Source organism: Formica exsecta, unplaced genomic scaffold (assembly GCF_003651465.1).
Source record: "Formica exsecta isolate Colony F162 unplaced genomic scaffold, ASM365146v1 scaffold696, whole genome shotgun sequence".
Classification (NCBI taxonomy): Eukaryota; Metazoa; Arthropoda; class Insecta; order Hymenoptera; family Formicidae; genus Formica; species Formica exsecta.
In genome coordinates this window covers 408,287-427,150 of record NW_021853462.1, presented here as the reverse complement: position 1 = coordinate 427,150, position 18,864 = coordinate 408,287, and the positions used below count along the sequence as shown (strand labels likewise).

General features: G+C 30.0%; 1 protein-coding gene across 15 annotated transcripts in view; it reads left to right on the top strand.

Annotated features, from left to right (window-relative positions):
* The window catches only part of LOC115243173 (octopamine receptor beta-1R-like), a 45,531-nt gene continuing 26,667 nt past the window's right edge, over nucleotides 1-18,864 (top strand). The window contains exons 1-3 of one of the 15 annotated variants that reach the window (XM_029819947.1): nucleotides 4-201; nucleotides 2,433-2,777; nucleotides 10,758-11,999. In XM_029819947.1, coding sequence (XP_029675807.1) covers nucleotides 11,293-11,999 — 707 coding nt within the window. In that variant the 5' untranslated portion in view covers nucleotides 4-201; nucleotides 2,433-2,777; nucleotides 10,758-11,292. Of the gene's footprint in view, nucleotides 2,778-9,398; nucleotides 9,505-10,757; nucleotides 12,000-16,015; nucleotides 17,361-18,864 lie in introns of those variants that run through there. The other 14 variants (XM_029819945.1, XM_029819944.1, XM_029819943.1 and 11 more) reach the window with 14 other exon arrangements.

Below are 18,864 nucleotides of genomic sequence, written 5' to 3'. Positions count from 1 at the left end.
GGCGAGGGTGAGAGACGCAGAGACAGGGTGGCGCGGTGGTGCGTCGCTGGTGGAAAGCGGGAAAGCCTCTGAAGCAACCACCCACAGTTCACTGCGGCCTCGCGAGCCGTGTCAGCCACACATACTATGTGTCGGGTCGTTCAATTACTCGCTCAGAATACGTTTTTGTTTTCTCCGGACACACTCGAGTCTTCTCGTCATGTAAGCAAAACATTAGCCCGGGATATGCGAATTTTCTCATAAATATTTCGCGGAAATTGGAGATACAACACGCGATGTAACACACGTGGCGATGGGAGTCCTTGATTATCCATCATCGCGAGAAGAATTACAGAGTAAAAGCGAAATCCTTTTTCGCGTAAAAAGAATCTGCAGTGATAAATACCGAGTGATAAATTGAGGTATCGACTCAAAGATACGTATCCCAACGCTGAAGAGATCAATGACGATGGTCTAATTTCAATATACTGTTCCTGGATATCATGATGTCAGTATGAGTCACTGAATCCGAGAAGTATTTAAGACTGACGTTCTAACTCTGATCTTCCGCTCCTTATCTTGCCGAATGCGAAAGATATCATATTTAATAGACGAATGATGACAATTAAACTTCATTTTTTTACGTGTGGATATTATAAAGAAATGCTAAAGACGTTTTTTTAATTAATAGATTGACGATGTGATTGCCAGTGAAAACTATAACAGTTACTGTATCGAAGAGATATTCTTGTTCGATAAATCAAAACTGATGATTCTAATTTCGCGATAATCATATACGCCCTGGAGTGAGTTTCATGAAATTTAATAATTCGTAACAATTTCTATTCAAATTTCCAATAATCAGCATTCACGATATTTGCGCATTAATTTCCAGCAAAATTTAATTTATTTAAGCTGGAGAAGATTATCATCCCATTTAGCCAAAACATCTCTCTTGTTTAATCAAAACGGATAATTTGTCAATCGTTTTTTGCGCGTTACCGCTTTCATCATATCGATGATTTATATATACTTTTCTTGTTGCTCGTGATCAATGATCAGTGACCTTCAATCCTACGCACCGTCAATACTTGGATAGAATACGTCTTCTTGTCTTAAAAAATTGACAAGCATGGAATTGATATTACGTCCTCTTATGTGAGTTAAGACGGATAACGGATGAAGACGAAGAGGATCCTGTTCATACTGCGATGTGTTAAGTACATGCGGACACTCGAGAAGATAGAAAGCCTGTCTTTACTAATTTTGTGAACCACGTGTGTCCTGTGATATTTGTGATGGTGTGAGTACTATGACGAGGTACGACTTTGTGCAGTTTCAAGATGACGGTGCACTAAATGTTTACAAAGGAGATAACTTCTAATACGCATCGGCGATCTTATGTGTTCATTCATGTAGATCGCACGTTTCAATTTTATCGCTCTGAGAAAGCGTCTGAAAATGCTCTTTGTGGTCATTTAATGGATATTGACGGACTATTAGTGGAAAATTTATTTAATAAATTATAAATTAATTGAGAGAAGGGGGGCTGTTTTAGATCAAAGGCATTAATATTGTAATAATAGAATTCGATAGATATATTTTGTAATTATGCTAACCATCGATATGATCATACGTGACACGTTGTCTATGCTTTACTATCCATAATAATGAAATATGCCGATATTTTCGTGTACAAATTTCATTTAACGTTTCAATTTTCAATTCAAAGCAACAATGCGATTAATTAATCGCAGATATAATTTTTTTAAATATTTATGGCATTAATAATTAATATTTTCGCTACTAATTTACTTGTGAAAAAGAGATGGCCATAAACACAGATAAAAAGATTACTTTTCTTAATGTAATTTAAAAGTATAAACTTTAAACTGATATAAATAAAACTTAGTTTCCGATTATATTATTCATCGAAATGAGAAATTATTTTCTGATCATTCATGTCTAAAACAGAATTTAAAAAAGATTTTTTTATATAAAATCAGAATAGTAAAAGAAAATTATCGTGTGTGTGGCCCTTAATGTGATTATTAATGTAATACTGCAATTTTAACTGAAAATTGGTGTATATATGATGTTATTATATATAAATAATCTGTTAAGCAATCATGATGCTATAAATATATGATTTTTGGTAGCGAAGATATCAATGCAATTTCATAATCCTACTCATAATCATAGATAAAGCTGTGTAAATAAAACGAATTAACAGTATTTATACAGTATATTATGTAATAGCAAGGCTGTTAATTCATCGGCTCAGTCGCGTATTTCCGCTAAGACGATTTGCAAACAATACTGACTACTCATTCAATATAATATAAGCTCAATGAAATTTACTTTGTGTCGCACAATGTCTCGCTTTTCCACTAACCTTCCATCGAAAGACAAAAGGTTTCACTTTCTTAATAAACACATACAAATACACCCAGTGCGAGCAGAATGTGATCAAATGATTGAAGAAATAAATCGAATATATATAAATGAAGAGATAATAAGTAATTAAATAAAAATATAATTAAAAATAAAAAATATCAGAAGGGATAAATGTAACGACAAAGAAATAATAAATCGATTAATGTCAAACGTATAATAACGGAAGATGTCTTTGTCTGCCGGAATCTCGATTAATCAGCGTAAAAGACATAGTGACATTATTTATTTATACGAGTGGAATTGTCATGAACTAAAATACTGTAAATCAATTTTCTCTTGTGGGCAAGACGCGCTGGAAGTAGCTAAATCGGGAAACGAGAACCAGCTGTAAAAATTTTGAGGTAAGATATTGTCTATATATTTAATGCAGCTAATATATCGATGGAATACGAATGTTATTCGTCTTCCATGACAAGTGTATTCGGGTATTTATCTCTAACATTAGCTAATTTATGTATATTGCTTATCTTTGGAATCGCACGATCAGACATGTCTTATCGACGACTATTACGTTAATTCGACAAGTGCAATGAATATAATGGATCCATATATATAAAAATATTATTGAATTAATATTCAGCGTAATCGTATAAAACACATAATATAAGATTTAAAAGGATAGAGTGATATGAGATAAATCTATATCTAACAGTGAAAAACAAGCTGATGCTAATATTCGAACCGATTGTGCCGGTATCAATAATTGAAATTTTTTTCATGATTACATCGATCACGCATTATGCGTATTCGTAATACGTAACAGAATAAATACGCAAGTGCAATGAGTCGAATTATTTCGTGAGTTGGCAAAATTTTCTGCCGGCTAAAACAATCGCGTCGCGTTTGTTTTATACATGTCGATCGATTTTCGATGTGGCTGACATATAAATGTTGAGAGCTGCCTCTACCTTGAAACACATTATTGCTCATCTATTTCCATTATGTTTTAGTTGCCGAGAATATAAACAGCTTCCAGTTTGCTATTATTCATAACGCGCGGTAAAACTCATCTTCCCAATTTAAAAATCCCATCTTTCATATATGATCTATAAACTCAGGGCTAAATTCAACATAAAACTTTATCTTTAATTTTTTAGATAAAAAAATGTCGTCATTTTCGCTCAAGAACATTTTTTTAAAGCTTATAATTATATACATTAATTATTAATTTAAAATAAACATATTATAGATAGAATTCGAAAAAAATTACAGCTCGTTTAAGTTTTAATTATAATTTGTAATATTTAATTATAGTTGGTATATAATTAATAAAAATGTTATAATGCCATAAAAATAAATTTCAATGTAAAGAAATACATATAAATTAATTAATAAAAGATTACATAAAAATTACTTTTAATATAATTTTAAATTAATAAATTATTTAAAAAATTGTCGAAAAAAAATTTTTTTAAGCTATAACGTGTATTGTTCGAGAAAATTATTTTGCCTTTAAAATTTTCAAAAGGTTGTCAGTGTCGTGTGGTTATCAAAGGCATCGTGATATCTTTCTGTAATCTGGTTATACATAACATACACGTACCATATACGCTTGAATACTCGTTTGCTTGTGGTAAATGGCAAACTAAATGTAATAATAGAAGCTAGTTTTTCCCTAAGCATAGAACATATTTTAGCGTTGTAAAGCTTCTCGACTTACAGAAAAAGACGAAACAGGATTACGATAGTCGATGCCAATGACCTTGTACAGATCTTATTACAGGCAAGAATTGCAAATACATATATTTTATCTATTATAATATAATTATTATATAATATATATAGAAAATTAATATAAAATGTATATTATTTTTTTTCGATATAAAGTTTCTAATTTTATAATGTGCTAATTTAAAAATATCAATAAATATATAAATTTGGTTATTTAATTTTTTTAAGGGCATATATAATAGAATATTTATAAAAATTCTAATAAAAATAAAAATTTCGATAAAATTTCACAGTATATTTATGCATAATTTTTTTCACATTTTTAATTAATTTTAAGCTTTTCTTTCACATATACTATATTCTTTATATTAACTGATCTATACGTTGCTGGAAAAATGTGATATTACAAGTGCTCGATGATTTTCCAACAGAAATATCACGAAGCCATTTAACAACACAGTTTTGACTTTCTAACGAGTTCATGCTTTAAAAATACGTAAACTTTTCAAGTTTCATCGTGCATTATTCACTTCCGCGATTTCTTATTACGAGAAGTTCGGTCGTGTTCTACACGGAGATTTGGTCGTAAATTTCCATATTCGCGAATCCTATTACCGTCATTTGAATAAAGTTGCGTACCACGCGATTGGCCGTTTTTCACGAACTAAAACTCGTCTAGGTTCAAATTCAAATATCCGCAAAATTTGCATTCATGATTCACTGTAAAATGCCTCCTAAATTTTTCAGATATTTTTGTCTCACATAAGATAATCTTACATTCAAATATAAACAAAATAGCGCCAGCGAATAGTACATTATATATTATATAAAACCAGATTGCAGAAAGGCGAAATAATTTTTAATACACTCATTATAGTTTGTAAAAATTATTATTCGACTTATTTTTTTATGGCATTATGACATCTTTAATAATTATAAAGCAAACTATAATTAGATATAACAAATTGTAATTAAAGTTCAACGAGTTGTAATTTTTAAAAAATCCTATCTATTATTTGTTTATTTTAAATGAATAATTAATGTATATAATTATAAGCTATATATATAACATAAAGGTATTAAATTTACATTTTCCATATCTCATGTAGCTTTAAATCGTCCGACATTCGCTCTAAAATCAATGAAGCAGTTCATATCGACGATGATGCGAGAATGTGCGTTCCTCGACGCGAGAGTCCGGACTATTACGCCAAATCGCGTCGCGAAAACGGAAATCGTGATTCGCGAATAACGTCTCGAATTTCATATCTCGCAACGGAAATAAGGAAATGACGGAAGACGGCGGGAGTAGCGATGTTTTGTAATCGCGTCAATGAAATATCCATGTGTTTAACTCGACGCGAGAAAAGACACAGCCAACTTTACAATATCCAAAATATATATAAAACTAATTATAAAATTATGGTATAAAATTGGAAATAAAAAGTGAAAGAAAAATGATTATATACATATATTTATAATATTAATCCTATATTTGCGTGTGATGCACACGCTCAACAAAATATTTCTATTCCTTTTTATTTTGATTCAACTTCAATTTTTTATTCTTTTATATGTTAATTCAACTTGACGTTGCGCACCACCTTTTCAATTGTTCAATATTCGTTCTGAAATTGACACCGCAGTTCGCGTCGAAGATGGCGCGAATCCACGCGCGCTCTTCACGCTGCTCGATGCAAAAGTCCGGAATATTATGTAAAATCGCGTTATGAAAACAAAAATCGTGCTTCGCGAACAACGCCTCGTATTGCGAACAATGTTCGTATTTCATAGCACAAACGCGAAAAACAACAGCGATGATGATGGTGACGACGATGGTACTTTATAGCCGCGCTAGTAGAACATGCACGCGTTTGATCTGACGCGAAGCAAAGCGAAATGAGGTAAGCCGATTTCACGACGTTAACGTACCCTCACTTTACCTTCGTATTTCACAGTTCAAATTGCCGTGCACGGTGCCTTCAAAGCTATCGATTCTTAATAACTCTCCTTCTTTTATTTTCCAGTTATTTTCTTCTTAGTCTTCTAGATATCTCAAGAGATGCGACATAGCATCTTGCTCGATAAAATAGTAATATCTAAACATATATGTAGAGTCTTCATCTTTATTTCTAAAAATATTGGAATATATAGTGATTATATAGTAATTACTTGCTATACTAAAATATATATTAATTATTAATAATTTTTTATATGATAAATAATATGATTAATTTTTATTAATTTTTCAAATTATATTTTAAACAACAAAGATTAAAATATATATTTCATCACAAGATAAAAAATTATTTGAACTGATAACAGATTATCCATAAAAAATGAAAGAAATATATTAAAATATATTTAAAATTATAGATAACCAATACAAATTTTTACAATTTTAGAAATATGCGAGAGAAAGAGAGAAGGAGAGGAAGAGAAAATCGTTTTGTGATAAAATTATTAATGGACAGGATATAATGTAAAAAGTGTAGTTAAGCGCACAAATTGCATTCAAACGGCCGTGATTTGCGTAATTATTCCATGCTAACAATTATGTTACACGTTTCGTGTTCCGGGAAATTATTAGTCGAACTAATAACAAGAGCCGAGCGATTTTTTTCGCGTGAGAAAAATTATTCGCGCGTCAACATCTCCGTCGTTGCAGAATTTTCATGACACAATAAAACGCGCGCAAATGTTCGTATATAAATTTTTATAGGATATTTTCCTTCTTTTTCATTGAGATCGTCGCCGATTTTTGATGAAATTTTCAAGACAATTTTTTTCTAATTTTTCATATTTCGCGAATATAATTAGTTTAACAATATATCGTGAATAAAAATATTACATACATTAATCTTTCGCATAAGCAAAGCTCATTCTATTCAATTCCATCTTCTTATTTGCATTTTTATTTAAGTAATGTCAAAGTTTATTTCGGAATAATTTTGTAAAGATAGAAATACACGCTAGGATTTTTCATAATTATTATATCGTTTAATCAAATTTTATTTTATTTATTATAAATTTTATTTATATATAGAAAATAATTTTTTATTTCTCTTTATCTCTTACTCAGTAATAAATTTTCAACAAAAAGATTAATTAAAAAATTTAACTAGAACAGTTTTACCTATTGGATTGATTGAAAAAAATAATTGAGATGTTCAAAATAGAAGATTTATTACTAATGCATTACATCGATGTTTTTATTCCAGATAAATCAACAAATTATTTAGAGAATCTATAAATACAAGTTAGCTATGAATCTAGGACACTCTGTATTCAGCGGATCTATAAATATCGAATAAAATATTTCATATTACGGTCGCAAAAAGATTGCATCCGATATTTTAATTTAACTTGTACGAAAATAGAAGAGCTGATAGATTGAAGCAAGCTTTTTAGAAACGTAACTTTTTTAATGTGACGAGAAACGTCAGTGATACATTATTCTATCGTTTTTCATTTTCTATCATTCAGCCTGATTGATTTTACATGATAAAGAATTTTCTCGCGTTCAATCGACTGAACATTCGTTTTAGATCTATTTTCTTATATCTTCTGTGAATATAAAATAGCACAGATGCATATAAGTATGAAGCTATAAGTTGGTAAGAGTATAACTAAAATGGACAACCTTATATTTATAAAACTATATTTTCGAAACAAATAAAGTCAGTCTTAGAATTAGTGCCCATTTATTATTAGAAAATAATAATAATAATAAATGATTAAAGTTCTTTAAATAAAAATCAAAATCAAAAATAACAAAATTCTAAAATAAAAGATCATAAATTTATATCTCTCAGATAAATAACTTTTAATAAAATTAATAATTGAAAATATTAATAATAAAAAAGTGCTAATTATTATAATATATATGACACACATATACTAAAAAATAAAATATTAAGATATTGTGTTAATAAAATTTTTATTATGACGTTGACATTAACAATAAGATCATAATATTTTTTAAACATTTGCATGTGTATTAATACACTTGAATAAAAAATCTAGAAAATTTATGGATTATCTCTTTTATGAAAAATGAGAAAAAGTAAATATATCCTGATTAAATATTAAACATGAGAAAAATTATGTCAATTTTGTGTGACATGTTTTTGATAACATTTCGATTTACATATGTTTATTAAATATTATATTTGTTATCGTTATATATTTACAGTATTCATTTATTAAATTCTACACATTTATTATCGTTATTTATATTTCATTACTATTTATACCTTGTTCAAGCGAGAATTAATACTGTTAATATTATTTATATGTCGCTCATGGTAATTGAATTTTCTTTCATGTGGCGTAATTTCGATGACGTCGTAATAATTAAATTCTAGATCGCGAGTTTAAAATAAAACTTCACAAGCTGTTCTATGAACAGTATGTTCAACCGCATATTAATTTGCATTTGTTATTTTCATTATGCCTAATGTACATATTTTGCTTTAGCATTAGATCGTATTGTTGCGATTCGTTATTCTCGCGCATCTCTCGCGATCCCCGTGTAATTCCAATTTTGCGTAGAACATACAAGTATATTCCTGCGATAAATCAATGGCCTTTTAACGCGGATTATGTACTCGCACATGCTGAAACACATCTAAATATTGACTCTGCATAATCCAAATTATTTGGAATATTTACGATAAAGAAATTCAATCAAATTTGGTTGCTGGCAAATTTACAGCAATTAATGATATTTGAAACTTCAAATTTAAACTTCAAACTTTCAAATATATTAAAATTTAACAAATTATAAATTTATAATTTCTCCGTCACATTTTGATTCTTACTTAAAATGAGATATATCGCAAAAGATATTGTTTTGATGAATAATCATCGATACGCTTCATGATTTCGCATCATAGTCGTGCAAATTAATTAATCATGCGAACTGAAAATTTCTAATTGTGTGTGGTGTTCGCGATGAATGATCGTGTCTCTGGATTATCATTACAATTAGTGATTATCAGGTTGTTTATTTAGTTAATTCCTGCGATAAACGATACGTAAGAGTATCGCGATGATGGTTATTCGATTCAAGTAATTAATATGTAAATGATATATTGACTGTCTATTAATAATACGTATATTTGCGGAATTTGTGTGTTGGATACGTAAGAGTATCGCGATGATGGTTATTCGATTCAAGTAATTAATATGTAAATGATATATTGACTGTCTATTAATACCTACTGTCTATTAATAATATTAATTTGTGTGTTAGAAACTGCACTATACTTATAATATTAAATGTTTAGCTCCTTCCGATATTTATTGCGATCGTATCTCAAGAGATATTACGACGACACACGGATCATCTCGCACCTTCATTACCTTCTCGCTAGAATCACGTCACGTGAATAGGTATGTGCGTGACATACGTATATATACAACCATATGTAAATAAAGAACAAACATCAAACTCTGAGGCGTATAACATGCTCTGTATATATGTATGTGTATGTGTATGTGTGTATATCATAGACATAGTATATCCGAGTCTTAAGGAGTGGGAGTCGTCAAATATTAGACAGAGATAGCATGCTTTGTATCATCATTCTATCTTCGTCTTTTTATCCCCTCTATTTTTCTGTTTCCAAGTCAACAAAGGCTTCTTTACCCCACCACGCATCGTTAGATCGTTAAAAAGACAGATTGGTGATCGTACTATCGCAGCTATCTCTTTCTATTTTTTGACGCATTCTGATTCTGACTACGGAAAATGTAGAGACGCGCAGTCTATGTATTATACGTCTATGGTGTGTATGTGTACATAAATTCTTTCAACAATAAAATTATTGAAATATTTTCCCAAACATTTGTTAATTTTTAATTAATAAACTTTGATGAAGTACATCGTAATATTGCAAAAAATGAGAGAAGATTGTATTATATCTCCAATAATATAAAAATTAAATGTTTTAATATCGCAGGCTTTTGAATAAATCATTTTTAATTAAGTATAATTTTAATAAAAAGTTATATTATCGCATATATATATATATATATATATAAAATACATGGACAAGCATTTTCTTTAGTAAAATAATTTTGATTAAAATCTTAGTCCCACAGATACTTTAATTAAATCTCAATTAATAAATATAGGAAAAGTTATATTAATTTTGCGTAGAGTACAAAAACAAAAACATATTTTCTTAATAATAAATTATTAAAATTCAATACTTTTTACCAGTGTAATATTTATCCATTATTAATTAAATAATTATCTCTCTCTCTCGTTTTTTTAGCATTTAATGCATTACAATAATTAAATTAAATCGTATTGCAAATGACAAATAAAGTTTCTTTAAAATGTAAAAAAAGAAATTGAAAATTAAAAATATGGGCGTTTATTTCACTCGATATTCAAACTTACTTTCAAAATTCACACATGAAAAACATAATAAGAACCTTTTATTATTATACTTTTTAAAAAAGTATTAATCTAAAGTTACTTCATAATTCTCTTTTCAGTATAGATCCGTAAATATAAAAAATACTTTTGCACATAGATATATAAAAATAAAATTTTATATAGTTTTAAATGTTTTATGTTATTTATATTTAGTTGTACACATGTTATATATGCACATTTGTGTATATTTTGTTTGCAGATTATTATTGCGCGAGGACACTGCAAAATCTGCGAAAAATGCATTCGAAAATATCATTTCGTCGTCAGCTCGAAATTTACCCGGAACAAGATTTAACAACACAACTGCATAAAACTACAATTAAAATTGCAAAAAAAAAAATAAGTGACTAAACGGACAATCATCAGAATAGCTCAAAAATATACGAAGTACTTTTCTAGAATCTCGAATCAAGTACTCAAGTATTCAAATATCAATCCAAGTAATTCAACGGAGCTCATACACGCACAAAATGCGTTTTTATTTAATTTCTTCAGAATGGGCTTTATCGACAGGCGGATTACAAAATATTCCGAGTAAATCATTTTGCAATTGAAAAATCTCGAAATTTACGACATCGCTCAGGCAAAATCGTAACCTGACATTTGTAAATGGACCGATTACATGCCGTTCTCGTCCGTCACATCAAAGAAGAAACGAGAAAAGACGAAAAAGAAGCCGTCGAACGACGGTAGCCAGTTGAGAGAAGCGAGAAAAAAAAAAACAGCTCGTCAAAATGGGATTTAACGAGACGTTGGAAGAGGACTTGGATAATACCACGGACCACGGACAACGCAACACCAGCAAAAACTACTATGAGGTCGAGTACATCCTAATATTAACCATCAAAGGTCTCATTATGGGCTTCATCATCCTCTGCGCGCTCTTTGGTAATTTACTGGTTATTGTCTCGGTTATGAGACACCGGAAGCTCCGGGTAATCACCAATTACTTCGTGGTATCGTTGGCCTTGGCGGATATGCTGGTCGCGCTGTTCGCCATGACGTTCAACGCTTCCGTGGAGCTTTTTGGACGATGGTTATTCGGATACTTCATGTGCGATGTATGGAATTCGCTGGATGTCTTCTTCAGCACTGTCAGCATTCTTCATTTATGCTGCATTAGTGTCGATAGATATTACGCAATCGTTCAACCGCTGGACTATCCGTTAATCATGACGAACGTTAGGCTGGGAACCATGTTGAGCGTCGTGTGGTGTTCCCCGACCGTTATGAGCTTCCTACCGATCTTCGCCGGATGGTATACCACGAAGGAACACTTGGAGTACAGACGGACCTATCCGGATGTTTGTGTGTTTCAAGTCAACAAGCTCTATGCCATCGTTAGTTCCAGCGTCAGTTTCTGGGTACCGGGGATAATCATGATTGCGATGTACTCCAGAATTTATAAAGAGGCCGATCGTCAGGAGCGCATGATGTATCGGTGAGTGGCTTTTTCAATGTCTTATTAGAAATTATTATTATAGGATACTGACAAATACTTGCAATTAGATAAATTAATAGACTGTAGATTTTGATTGATATATAGATGGAATTATAAGCAGAGATTTTAATTTTTAATATTTCGATATATTTGCAATTAGTTTAGATAAAGTTAAAAACGGATTTTGACTAATATTTTGATAAATATGTATTTGTGATCAATTTATTTATAAAACTGCAAGTGCATTTTGGTGTTTAATATTATGATATATTCGCAAGATGGATGAGATCATAAATATTTCTCATAAACTGACACTGAAGGATCTATTCAGTGATGATACTCTCATCATTTTTTCTATGCTTAAAACTTTGTTCTAAATTGAAATTTAATACATCATTATTAATGATAAAAAAATATATAATTTTATCATGTAATAATAAAATTTAATCTATAAATAGAATGTTAAATTTATGCACGATTCTTTAGAAGTTCTTGATATTAGTATTTTTCTTGACCGAACATGAAGAATGGTTCGGGAGAAAAAAATGATGAATTTCTCGATCATTATTTAGAAGATTTATAGCTAATAAGTTATGTAAACTTCCTCGATTAAATTTTTGTATTTCTTTTTTTATTATTAAATTCATATTAACTTTTAAAATTATAATAGAGAGAGCATCAGTTTTAATTACATTATGTAAACAATATAATTGGACGAAAATTCCGATAGATTTAAATAGCCGTTTGTCATATCATTTAATCTTTTTTTCAAATATTTCTTTGCCAAACAACCTAATGTATAAAATCCGAGAAGATAGCGAGGCTGTTATTGTGTTGTTAGAATAGCTAGATGATACGTGGTCGTTAAATCTCGAAAAGGCACTTTCATGAAAGAAAAGGAAAGAGGAAAAGAGAGAAAAAAGAGCACTCGCCATTAGTTTCTTCCCGAAAGATGCTCCCGAAAACCTCGTGCTGTTCTTGAATGTCCAATTAGGGTAAAAGGCGCGAAAGAAGGTATAGGCGAGTGGCCGACCAACAACAAATGTGCTTCTCGAGAGGAAGGAAGCACTCCGAAATAATCCCTCGCCATTCTTCCCCGTATTGTGCAGCTTGCGCACTATTACTAGCTTCCAAATCCTCCCTTTTCATCCAACAAAAAAATTTTAATTATGAAATAATAATAATAATAGCATCTTTTCTACAATATAATTTTTGCGCCTTGCTTTTCATGTAATTTCGTTTTCAATTTTATCATACAATGTGATCTACATTACAGCAAAGTAAATAATTCAATTTTAATTAAAAACTGTGATTCTTTTTACTGATAAAAATAACATCTTTCAGGTTTATTTTTGTCAGAACGATGTTATCTTCGCTTTTTTCACGATCGATCGATGAAGCTTGCGACTCGCGACCTTGTGTTGCGTTTTTTTCTAGTTTTATATATTTTCATAAATTACATATCCGCGGAAGGTCGCGTGTCATACTCTTTATGCAACGCGGTGCCCGTCGCACTTCGTGCACACACGTAATTCTGCCGCACTTTGAATGCATCCAGACACTGTGACGTCCATTTATGAGCGGCAATGGGAAAATACGAACGCAAAATGTAAAATGGAAATTTCGCGTCGTTCTCGAATTCACTGTGTTGACTATCAAAAGATCCGCCGAAGCTTTGACAAGTATAAAAATACAACTTGATAGTCGATAAAACATTAAGCAACAAATCTTTAATGTTTCATTTGAATTCACTATACCTCTATCCAACAAATATTTTCGAAAGTTTAACAAATTTTTAATATGCTATGCTGATTTTTAAAAGGCCATATTTAATTCTACATATATATATTACACACATCACGAAAATTTTAGTTTTGTGATGGCAAAAAAGAGTACGAAATGCCAGAGTTACTTCCACATACAGAAATGCCAAAGTTCCACATACATTCGTTTATAAGCGGACAAGGAGGAAATGCAAATAGGATGAAATAGAAATTTCATGTCGCTCTCAAATTTTGGTATTTGCAAACGCCAAAATAATAACTGGAGTTTTCACATAGCGATTCGCGAAACGATATTTAATCTTAAATAACAAGAAAATTACATATATCGATTTCACATTATGCATTTTTGATTGACGTAAATGTGGATTAATTCGATGAAAACTTTTATTTTAAATTTAATTTTAAATCAAACTTCATTATTAATAAAGAGAAACATGTTATACATTATGTGACGATGAAAACATTATAATGATAACATCACACATTGCGATATCTCGTATTTAATTTTATGCCAGAGTTATGCTGGGCAGCATGTCAAATTTCAGCACGCCAAGTGACTCTGACGCTTTCAATCCAAACGAGTTACTATCTTCGAAAGCAGGATTGTGTCTTGTTTGCTGACGATTTCAATTTGCACCAGTTTTGGATTTGATGCCAAAACTGATACTCAGCGTCACGTTGGAAAACGAGTTTTGCATCTCGCTTTTGCGGGAGCGCGTTATAAATTTCACAAAATCGATCGTGACTGACGGGCTGAAAAGTTATATTTGGTTTACGAATGTATGCAACACGTTACAAGCGGTTTAGAAACACGATGCACGATGTAGTATTTTCTAAACATAAAACAAAAGAATATTTTATCAGAATATTTGAAAATATTCAGCAATGCTTCGTTTTAAAGTTATAAATTTTAAACAAAATATAATATAAAATTTTTATTTTGTTTCTTTTTCTGAAAATTTATATAAAAAGTCTTTTTAATTACAATATTTAATAAAAATAAATTATTTCTTGGAATGCAAAAAGGAGATTTATTTTATTGCTATAAATTTTTCTATGAATGGAAGAAGAGCACATATAGAAAAATATTTTATAGCTATTATATATATCGTTAATGGATATAAATAATATGCTTCTAAATTAATATAAGTCTAAAAATTTTAAAACATGTTTTGCGAGTTACTGTATATATGTACTTCAATTTTACTCTAACGAGTGCGATTCAGTACATCTAATAGATTACTGATTGATCGATTTCTAGTTCCGTTCCCGTTTCTAAATTCGCAGGAAAACTCTGATTGCGAGAGGCAAAGCTTTAACGAGCAACCTAACTGCATCTTAAGAATAATTTCGCGTTCCAGTTTACGTTAAGGAGGCTCTTCTTTGTTGAGAAGTGCTTCCACTCTCTCGCGATTGAACGCGTCCCGTTTCTGTGCAATCCTCCGATTGTCATTGGCTTTTACGCGATGTCGTGTATATACGGCATCCAATTATTCGTACAATTAAACTTGAAAGACCGCATCTCCCGACACGGTAGTATGCTTCGTCGAGTAATTAATGTCGGAAATCAGATGCATAGCGGAAATACGATGACGCGACGAAATCGCAGCTGCTGATCGTAGCATATGGATGCTTTTAATCTTTCGTCACACATTTATGAAATTAGCTCATTTTCTCCTCTCTCTTAAAAAAAAAAAAAAAATTAAAATATTATTTTTTTCAATTTAGAACACAAGATTATTTTTCATTTCATCTAATTTATCTCAGAATTATTTTTAAAATTTTGATTAATTTAGTAATTATTATTTTTCTAGTATTTGTTTCAATTAATCAATTTAGTTAACAATTTTCTTGAAATTTATTATAATTAAAATTTTATCTCTTCTGTAAAAAAATAATATATTAATAGTTCTTTAATTAAAACAAAAATTAATTTTTAATCTTTCCATATATTTTTTTAAATTGATCGTTATTTACTCGTTATTTATCATTAATCACTCAAAAATAATAAATAACTCAATATTGTCATTAATAAAAACAATTAATTCTTTAAATTCGAGAAACATTCTACCATAAAAGAATTGCATTTTTGAAATACTCTCTCTCTCTCTCTCTCTCTCTCTGCTGTTCTTTTTTTTTTATGGGATGTCATAATAATAAATTAAAAATTATATGTTCTGCCTCATAGAGAGTATCATTGAAATTTTTATGTCATCAAACATACTGATAAAGCTGTGTGAGATTTCTACGTCCGTTGCGAATGCAGAACATGTATGTTAGCATGCGTGGACATGCTCAGGAAGCCAATTTAAATGCATGAAGGTGATTGAAGTTATGCAAGAGAAAAACAGCCTTTTACAATGAGGTAAAGCACGAGAAAAATAATTTATCACATACATAATTTATAATACAGAGTTCACAATTTCCATAATTCCATTATTAAAAAACCGAATCAAATAAGCATATTTTTTACTAAAAAGAAAGTAGTCATATAAAGATAATAAAAAATAAAAATATATAAATAATGAAAACAAAATATAGTTATGTGAGAATATAAAGAAATGATAGTAAAAATACATTAATAAATACCCAAAGTTATATATCTAGTAAAATAATGTTATATTCATATTGTATACCATCCTATTAAATAAATGATACTATGTATCTATGTACTGAATTGCTGAGAGTAGTGAATTTCACGCCAATCCCGAGATCAGAATTCGGATCAAGATACTCTTGACAGGGTTTCCCGATGCAGTCCTTCTGCGTCGTATCAATGACGCTCCCATTCATCCTCTATCTTCCTCTCCTGATACCCTTAGGAGATCTTTGACGCGTGAGACAGCGCATCGATATTCCACCATCGATACTCTTATTCCTCCGTCAGTCTGTCCGCTGTTCCCCGTGGAACTCGCAAATTTTTTATTCATGCAATCCCTGTAACATGTTGCAAAGTTTATTCATTTTGCGCTGTCAACATTCTCAAACTCTTAAGCTTTCGTAGAAATACAGAATACAGAAAGGAAGTCCCGTCGATCTCAACATTGACTTGTCTGAGAAAATGATAGCGGCAACTTTTCGGCAACTGATTTCCCGTGACGCTTCTTGCACACATTCTCTTTCGTTCTATTTTATTCATTGTTTCGATAGAATCACGAAGTGGTATATCTCCGCTATAAAGTTTCTAGGACAAAGTTTCGGACGTTTTGCACGTCGTGCGAAATAGCGGCAAAAGTTTTCTCGGCTTTCTGAACATCTCTGTTTCCCTCGGAGATCTTCGGCTTTTAATTCTTTAGTAGAGTTTAAAGTCACATTGGTTATTTTATTGCCATTTCTTTCGATAAGTTAATTCCATTTTGCGGTAAAAAGAAATGTTTATGAAGAATCGATTTAGAATATTCGAATATTTTTGAAGGTTTGATATTTAATCGGTTTTTGATTATGGTGTTAATTTTTATTAATCAAATATTATTTTAAATATTTTGTAAATATTATACACAAGCTTCAATTCAAATGTATGAAATATACATAGATATAAAGCATATATTATTCACCCTCCTCTTTTATGCTTTTTATACTATATATTAATTACATTATATTACATTAAACATACTGACAACAAGCCTTTCCTTTTTTTTCAATATTAAACTCCTATTATTATTTTTCCTCCTTTTATTTAACAAATATAATTATTTTATTTGACAAATATGACAAAGCTTTTGCATCAATCTGTTTCTTTCTCTCTAATAATATCCAAGACGTACAGCATTTTTTAAAATTGCATAAAAATATATCTTTATTTCTGTGAAGAAAAAGTAATACGTTTATGAAATATTTTCCGTCTTGACGAATATCTAGTCCTCCAACGTCGCTTTGTACTCTAATATAATTACGCAGCTTTTTCAGCCGTTTAAAGATCTCAAGAGTATTTTTGATATCAATCGAGAGGAAAATATATAAAATACAAAACTGATTTAAATAATCCATTTTGTATCATTCTGCGTCACTTATTTTGACGAAAAAGCATGATAGTATCATCTGTTTTTGGTCATAAATGTCTCTCATCTTGAAAAGATTTCAAAATTATACATTTAATTAGAAATACGTTTTGCGTTTTGTTTACATTGTTTAAATTTTATATTTTATTATTTTATTTTGTTTCATAAAATTTACTATTTTATTATTCAATTTTATATTTTATGAAATTAACTTTAATCGTTCCAGTTTTGTTTTCATATATTTAGTTCCATCTTTTATTACATTTTATTATGTTACTACTTATTTCGTTTTATATTATATTTGTTTCCTTTTATTTTATTCATATTCGTTATATTTGAAAATAATGTCTGGATGCAAATTTCACGAATAACGCTTTTGCGGATTGACAAATATAATGATATCAATTTACTATTTGTTAAAAAAAAAAAAAAAAAAAAAAAACACATTTGATCGGATCTTTCTCGTCCATTTTAATCGAAAGCGGTTAATAAAAGCGTCTGTATGTTGCGTATTGCATTAATCATTTCCTTTTATGAGCGCAACCTTTCATTCGTTATTATGGTATATTGTGATACATCAGCATTTTATTATAAAGAGAAAAAAATTTTATTATATATGTCAAAAAATACTTATTGTTAGTTTTTAATTATACAGTGTTTCCGAACTTTATCATAACGACAGATTGTTAGATTAACGTCAACGTCATTAAACATTCAAAATTATAAAACATTAGTTTCGATTTCATTATATATTTACAATATCAATGTTGGATCTGAAATTGCAATATTATACACACATAAAATATGAATATCGTTAGATGTAGAATATTAATATTTGTAGATATACATGTATATTTAAAATTTCAAAAGATTCTTTCTGTGAAAATGTAGAATTTAATAAAAATAATTAAATAGTTCGAATAGTCAGGATATTTCACTCGAAAGAAATTTAATAAAGAGCTCGATATAATCGACGATTGCCGATGGATATATCACTGTTCGCGATGTTGATGGAGGTGATTCATGGGTTGTTCGTCGCTTCAGCCACAAAACCTAGCCTGAAGCAAGAAGCCCTTCTATTCT